General features: G+C 47.0%; 1 protein-coding gene across 1 annotated transcript in view; it reads left to right on the top strand.

Moving 5' to 3' along the window:
• LOC122548309 (sperm flagellar protein 2-like) overlaps nucleotides 1-8,530 on the top strand; it is a 60,571-nt gene that overhangs the window by 19,609 nt on the left and 32,432 nt on the right. Inside the window, exon 4 of the mRNA XM_043686835.1 lies at nucleotides 3,684-3,879. Within this exon, the coding sequence (XP_043542770.1) occupies nucleotides 3,684-3,879 (196 nt within the window). The remainder of the gene's footprint in view (nucleotides 1-3,683; nucleotides 3,880-8,530) is intronic.

The following is an 8,530-nucleotide window of genomic DNA, read 5'->3' on the forward strand; positions in this document are numbered from 1 at the left end:
CAACTGTAATACTGTCCTTGACCAACAATGCCACACCTCCCCCTCTTTTACCATCTTCTCTGTTCTTACTGAAACATCTAAATCCTGGAACCTGCAACAACCATTCATGTCCCTGTTCTAACCATGTCTCCAAAATGGCCACAACATCGAAGTCCCAGGTACCAACCCATGCTGCAAGTTCAACTACCTTATTCCAGACGCTCCTGGCGTTGAAGGAGACACACTTCAAACCAACTTCCTGCTTGCTGGTGAACTCTTGCAACCTTCAAACCGTATCTCTGACCTGACTACTCTCAACCTCCTGGACACTGGAACTACAATTCAGGTTCCCATCCCCCAGCTGAATTAGTTTAAATCCTCGAGGAGAAAGTGAGGTCTGCAGACGCTGGAGATCAAAGCTGAAACTTTATTGCTGGACTCCAGGATATTGGTCCCCCTCTGGTTCAGGTGAAGACCATCCTGTTTGTAGAGGTCCCACCTTCCTCAGAAAGAGCCCCAATTATCCAGTTATCTGAAACCCTCCCCCCTGCACCATCCCTGTAGCCACGTGTTCAACTCCTCTCTCTCCCTATTCCTCGCCTCACTAGCACGTGGCACGGGCAACAAACCAGAGACAACAACTCTCTTTGTTTAAGCTCTAAGCTTCCACCCTAGCTCCCTGAATGTCTTCCTTAAATCCCCATCCCTTTTCCTATGTATGTCGTTGGTGCCTATGTGGACCACGACTTGGGGCTGCTCTCCCTCTCCCTCAAGGATCCCGAAAACACGATCTGAGACATCACGAACCCTGGCACCGGGGAGGCAACACACCAACCGTGAGTCTGTCTCATCCCCACAGAACATCCTCTCTGTCCCCCTAACTATGGAGTCCCCAATGACTGAAGCTTTGCACTTCTCCCCCTAATTCTCTTCTAAGTGACAAGGACAGACTCTGTGCCAGAGACCTGTGCTCCATGGCTTACCCCTGGCCAGTTGTTTCTGCCCAACGGTATCCAACAGTTGAGGGGAACGGCCACCGGGGATCCCTGCACTGCCTGTTGGTTCCCTTTCTGTCCCCTGACAGTAACCCTTTTACCTTCTTCTTGTACCTGAGGTGTGACTACTTCCCTGTAACTCCTCTCAATAACCCCCTCTGCCTCCCGGATGATCCAAAGTTCATCCAGCTCCAGCTTCAGCTCCAGTTCCCTAATGCAGTTTTTGAGGGTCTGTTTCTGTGCTGTATATCTCTATGACTCTATCAGTCACCTAGCCCAACAGGTTTCCAAATTGAATCAATCCCATCTTCCTGCATTTGGCCAATAATCCCTCGAAATCTTTCTTATTCATGGACTTGTCAAAATGTGTTTGACATGTTGTAATTGTACCCACCTGTCCTCTGCTTGTTCATTCCAAGTAGTCACTTGCTGGGGTCCTAGCGCTGTGACCCCACTAGAACTGCCTGCCACTTGGAAAGTTTCCTATGTGTTCCTCCATTTCTTGTCTGCTAACCATTTCTGTTTCCTGGATGATCCAGTGATTCCTCTGGGCCTCTGCCTGAGGGATTTTTACAGCTGCCAGACTTTGACCAATTCAGTTCACTCCATATGATATCAGGAAACAGTTGGAAACTCTGAATACCGCAAAAGCTACAGGTCCTGACAACATTCCGCCAATAGTACTGAAGGCTTGTGCTCCAGAACTTGCCGCTCCCCGAGCCAAGCTGTTCCAGTACTGTTACAGCACTGGCATCTACCCGACAATGTGGAAAATTACCCAGGTGTGTCCTGTACATAAACAGCAGGACAGATCCAACCCGGCCAATTACCATCCAATCAGTCTACTCTCGATCCTCAGTAACGTGACGGACGGTGTCAGTAACAGGGCTATCAAGCAGCACCTGCTCAGCAATAACCTGCTCAGTGACACCCAGTTTGGGATCCCCCAGGGTCACTCAGCTCCTGACCTCATTCCAGCCTTGGGTCAAACATGGACAAAACAGCTGGATTCTAGAGGGGAGGGGAGGGGAGAGTGACAGCCCTTGACATCAAGGCTGGATTCGACTGAGTGTGGCATCAAGGAGCCACTGCAATCAGTGAGTGTCAGGGGGCAAAGTTTCCACTGGCTGGAGTTATGCCTGACACAGAGGAAAATGGTTGTGGTTGTTGGAGGTCAGTCATCTCAGCTCCAGGACAGCTCTGCAGGAGTCCCTCAGGGGAGTGTCCTCGGCCCAACCATCATCAGCTGCTTCATCAATGACCTTCCCTCCACCATAAGGTCAGAAGTGGGGATGTTCCCTGGTGATTGCATAATGTTCAGCACCGTTCACAACTCCTCAGACACTGAAGCAGTCCATGTTCAAATACAACAAGATCTGGACAATATCCAGGCTTGGGCTGACAAGAGGCAAGTAACATTTGTGCCACACACATACCAGGCTATGACCATCATCAACCAAAGAGAACCAAACCATTGTCCTTTAATGTTCAATAGCATTACAATCTCTAAGTGCATCACAGACTTTACTATTATCCAGAAACTGAAATGGGCTTGCCATGTAAATCTTGTGGTTAGAAGTTGGGTTGCTGACAGGAATAAACTCGCCCCCTGACTCCCCAAAGCCTGTCCACCATCTGCATGTCAGGAGTGTGATGGGTTACTCCCCACTTGCCCTGGATGGGGGCAGCTCCAACAACACTCGAAGCTCGACGCCATCCAGGACAAAGCAGCTGCTTGCTTGGCACCACATCCACAATGTGAAGTACTGCACCTTTAAGAGATTGGTTCTGTTCTGTTGCTTTTACAGAGGTGTGCTGAAATGTCTCCTTCAGAGGGCAGTTGGTAAACAGCTTTTGAGAGGGGAGGGGGGGGGGGGGCCATGAGTAACATCCCGCCGAAAGTCACTAATGAGTTCCTTGTTTTGCTGGCATTGAGAGCTAGGTTGTTCTCAGTGCACCAATTTTCCAGGTCTTCCATCTCCCGTCTGTAGTCTGTTTCGTCGCTGGGTATTTCAATCGAGTAAAGTTTAATCGTGTTGTAAAAATGAAGTGTATTTTAATTAAAACCTGGCGATGGATCAGTTCCAGCACCTTACATTTGCCTTTAAATAAATATGAAAGTTAGGGTGTCGGCTGTCTCCTTACAGTACACTGGGCGTGGTGCAAGGTCTGGTCTGGTCCATAACAAGTATTGCTCTGTCCACCACCGGCGCTCAGGAGCAGCAGTGTGTACCAACAGCATTTATGCCCTGCAGAAATTCACCAAAGATCCTCAGACAGCATCTTCCAGCCCCATGACCACTCCATCTAAAAGGACAAGGGCAGCAGATACATGGGAACACCACCCCCTGCAAGTTCCCCTCCAAGCCCCTCACCATCCTGACTTGGAAATATATCGCCGTTCCTTAATTGTCGCTGGGTCAAATTCTTGGAATTCTCTCCCTCAGGGCATTGTGGGTCACCCTACAGCACATGGACTGCAGCAGGTCAAGAAGGCAGCTCACCCCCACCTTCTCAAGGGGCAACTAGGTACGGGCAATAACTGCTGGGTCCAGCCAGTGACACTCATATGTATGAGTGGATTAGAATAATTCTTATTTTCTGCTTCCTGTTTGCTAACCAATTCCCAACCCATGCTAGTATTGTATCCCTAATCCCACATACTCTGATTCTGCACACTCTGAAATGGAAACGCTGTGTCTTTTCCAGGCCGAGCAGTACGGTCCATATTCAGGAGGTACCTTTGAAGGAGGCGTTTGTTCCCTGTGTGAGAGTGGAGGAAGATCACACTTTTATTGAGAATCTTCGGAAGAGGCTGGATGAGGAGGGCAAGGCAAGGAAGGAGCGGGAGAAACGACGACGGCGAGTGTTATTGGATCAGCTACAGGCACACGAAGCCCAGGAGGTAGGACGGTGCAGCGCAGCAACTAAGACCTGTCCTTGGAATTTACTGCTGGAGGCACAACGTAATGTACTGGCTCCACAGTTATTCATATATCAATGAGGATGTGGACATTGACTGTACAACATCAACGTTAGCAAATGACACAAAAATAGTTGGGATGGCAGGTGGTAAGGATGACAGAAGGATATGTGGGTGGGCAAAAACCTGGCTAGTGGAATATAATGTGGGGAATATAGTTTGGCAGGAAGAACAGAAAGGCTGCAGAAAGCTCCAACACAGAGTGATTTTGAGTTACAGATTTAGGATGCAGAGCTTAAAAAATTCAGTACAGCACAGGAAGGTAAATGCAAGGTTGGCCTTTATTTAAAAGAGTGGACATGCACAGGGTATCCCAGGTTTCACAAGGTAGATGTGGAAAGACCCCCTTGTGGGAGAATCCAGGGCCAGGAGGTATCATCTCAGAATAAGGGTTTGCACATTTAATACAGGGACGAGGAGGAATCTTTTCTTTCAGAGAGGAATGAATCTGTGGAATTCTTTACCACAGAGGGCTGTCAGGGTTGGGTTGTCAAGTATATTAAGGACTGAAATAAATAAGAGTTTTAAACAATGAGAGAATCAAGAGTTATGGGGGGAAAGGTAGGAAAGTGGGGTCGATCTCATTGAATGTCCAAAGATGTTTGAGTTAGTTGGATTGGCCATGCTAAGTTGCCCTGTAGTGTTCAGAGCTATGTAGGTTAGATGTGTTAGCCATGGAGAAATATAGGGTAGGAAGATGGGTCTGGGCGGGATGCTCTTCGGAGGTCGATGTGGACTTGTTGGGCTGAAGGTCCTGTTTCCGCACAGCAGGGATTCTATGGAATGGCACAGCAGACTTGATGGGCTGAGTGGTCTATTTATGTCTTAATGTTCACTTCAAGTTCATGGACTAAAATCTTTACTGAAAATAAATCACATCTTCATAACAGCATCAATACAGTGGGAGGGAGTGGGTGGTATTAGAAACGGGGTATTGTCGGGAGTTGAGTGTTGTGGTTGACTGACACTCGTGAAAAGTTGGGGACTATAGAAAGTTGAAAATGTGTTGCTGGAAAAGTGCAGCAGGTCAGGCAGCATCCAAGGAGCAGTAGAATCGACGTTTCGGGCATAAGCCCTTCTTATGCTCCTGCTCCTGCTCCTTGGATGCTGCCTGACCTGCTGCGCTTTTCCAGCAACACATTTTCAGCTCTGATCTCCAGCATCTGCAGTCCTCACTTTCTCCCCGACTATAGAAAGTTACCAGGTTATGGGGATTGTGAGGGGAAGGGGCTCACAGGGTATAATGAATCCGTCTTTTGTATGCATTCTTTTTGTGTACTGCAAAGCCAGAAATGAGCCAGAAATAGGTCACCATCATAATATTCAGGGATTATTAAAGTTCCACTCTTGACTGCTGCATTTAACCATTCCAAACCTTCATTCAATACTACAATGAAGGAGGGTGGAGTTTATTGCAAGGATATCAATAAGTGTCTCAAAATAATATCAGGGTCATGGAAGAGTAGTTCTGGGGTCACAGTTAGTTGGAGAGGAAGCGAGATAAAGATAGAAGCAAACCACAAGCAGAAAGCAACTTTAATTGAACTGTTGAAAAAAGAACTGAACTACATGGATTGGAGATGCTGGTGTTGGACTGGGGCGGACAAAGTTAAAAATCACACAGCACCAGGTTATAGTCCAACAGGTTTAATTGAAAGCACCTGATGAAGGAGCGTCGCTCCGAAAGCTAGTGCTTCCAATTAAACCTGTTGGACTATAACCTGGTGTTGTGTGATTTTTAACAATGATCTACATGGGGTCTGTGTAATGGGAACTCAGTGAGAGGTCAAGCTTAGCTGGATGGCTCCACGCTGTTCACACTCAGGATGAAGGTCCAGGGGTTAGTGGGCAGTTAGGTGTTAGAATCAAGGACTCCTGGAGACTCCAGCAAGCTGTGGGGGCACAAACCATGCTGCACTTTCAATCAGTCTGTCAAGCTGTAAGCAGAGTGAAGGAAGCCCACAGTCAGGTACTTGCTTCGTGCAACTGAGCAGAAATAAAGTGCAAGAAACTTGGTGAAGCAAGATGTCAGTAAAAGGATGGAATTGTACCTGGAAGTGCCGGAGAATCCAGGGGAATGAAGCCTTGGAGAAGGAAGGTATTAATTTACTAAATCATTAAGGCACTCCCTCACATCAAACAACAGATGAAATCAAAACAGATCACATTCTCAGCAATCCTAAACCTTCCATAGATCTTGTGGACCACCAAATCTCATTAAATCTTCACAAGGGATTACAATTCACACCGTCACAGAATCATGCAGGGTCAGAAGAGGGTCTTTGGCCCATCAAGTCTGGACTATCAAAACTAAATCTGCACCAGTCTCACATTCCACAATAGACCCAGAACATAGAACAATGCACAGAACAGTTCGGCCCTCGGTGTTGTGCTGGCCTTCTATCCTACTCGAAGGTCAGACTAACCTACATGCCCTTCATTGTACTATCTTCCATGGGCCCATCCAAGTCACTTAAATGTCCCTAATGTCTCCACTACTACCACTGGCAATGCATTCCTCACATCCACCACTCTCTGTTTAATGAACCTACCTCTGATATCTCCCCTAAACCTTCCTGCAATTATCTTAAAATGATGCCCCCTCATGATAGCCATTTCCACCCTGGGAAAACGTTTCTGTCTATCCACTCTATCTGTGCCTCTCATCATCTTGTACAGCTCTATCAAGTCACCTCTCGTCCTTCTTTGCTTCAATGATAAAAGGCCCAGCTCTCTTAACCTTTCTTCATAACACATGCCCCCCCCAGTGCAGGCAGCATCCTGGGAAATCTCCTCTGCACCCTCGCTAAAGTCTCCACATCTTTCCTATAATGAGGTGACCAGAACTGAACACAATATTCCAAGTGTGGTCTAACCAGTGCCCTATAGAGCTGCAGCATAACCTCGTGGCTGTTAAACTCAATCCCCGTGCTAATAAAAGCTAACACACCGTACACCTTCTTAACAACCCTATCAACTTGGGTGGCAACTTTGAGGGATCCATGTACATGGACCCCAATATCCCTCTGTTCCCCCACACTGCCAAGAATCCTGCCTCTAACCCTGTAATCTCTCAAATTCGACCTTCCAAAGTGAATCAGTTCACACTTTTTCCAGGTTAAACTCCATCTGCCACTTCACAGCCCAGTTCTACATCCTGTCAATGTCCCATTGCAACCTACAACAGCCCTCCACACTATCCACAACTCCACCAACCTTTGTGTCATCGGCAAACTTACTAGCCCACCCCTTCCACTTCCTCATCCAAGTCATTTATAAAAATCACAAACAGCAGAGGTCCCAGAACTGATCTTTGCGGAACACCACTGGTCACCGAGCTCCAGGCTGAATACTTTCCACCTACTATCACCCTCTGTCTTCTATGGGCCAGCCAATTCTGCATCCTTACTTTCTGAATGAGCCTACCATGGGGAACCTTATCAAACACCATGCTAAATCCATGTACACCACTTCCACTACTCTACCTTCATCAAGGTGTTTTGTCACATCCTCTAATAATTCAATAAGGTTTGTGACTTACCCCTCACAAAGCCATGCTGATTATCTCTAATCAAATGACACTTTTCCAATTAATCAGAAATCCTATCTCTCAGAATCCTCTCCAATAACTTGCCCACCACAGACGTAAGACTGATTGGTCTGTAATTCCCAGGATTATCCCTATTCCCGTTCCTGAACAAAGGAATATCATTTGCCATCCTCCAATCATCTGGCCATACCCTAGTGGACAGTGAAGACACAAAGCTCATCACCAAAGGGGCAGCAATCTCTTACCTCGCTTCCAATAATAACTTTGGGTATATCCCATCTGGCCCAGGTTACTTATCTAGCCTCATGTTTTTCAAACTTTTCAGCACATTTTCCTTCTTAACATTAACCTATCCAAGCATATCAGTCTGTTCCACGCTGTCCTCTCAAACATCAACGTCCCTCTCAGTAGTGAATACTGAAGCAAAGTATTCATTGAGGACCTCCCCTACCTCCTCCGACTCCAGGCACACGTTCCCTCCACTATCCCTGATCGGCCCTACCCTCACTCTGGCCATCCTCTTGTTCCTCACATAAATATAGAATACCTTAGAGTTTTCCTTAATCCTACCCACTAAATCTTTGTCATGCCCTTTCTAGCTCTCCTAAATCCATTCTTCAGTTCCTTCCTGGCTACCTTGTGATCCTCTAGAGCCCTGTCTGATCCTTACCTCCTCAATCTGAAGTAAGCTTCTTTCTTCCTCTTGACTAGATGTTCCACATCCCTTGTTATCCAAGGATCCTTCACCCTACCATCCCTTCCTTGCCTCACTGCGACCAACCTGTCCAGCACTCGCAGCAAATACTCCCTAAACATAGAACATAGAACATAGAACATAGACCAATACAGCACAGAACAGGCCCTTCGGCCCACGATGTTGTGCTGAATATTTGTCCTAGCTTAAGCACCTATCCATGTACCTATCCAATTGCTGCTTAAAAGTCACCAATGATTCTGACTCTACCACTCCCACAGGCAGCGCATTCCATGCCCCCACCACTCTCTGGGTAAAGAATCTACCCC

This window comes from Chiloscyllium plagiosum, unplaced genomic scaffold (genome assembly GCF_004010195.1).
Source record: "Chiloscyllium plagiosum isolate BGI_BamShark_2017 unplaced genomic scaffold, ASM401019v2 scaf_62, whole genome shotgun sequence".
In the NCBI taxonomy this organism is placed as follows: Eukaryota; Metazoa; Chordata; class Chondrichthyes; order Orectolobiformes; family Hemiscylliidae; genus Chiloscyllium; species Chiloscyllium plagiosum.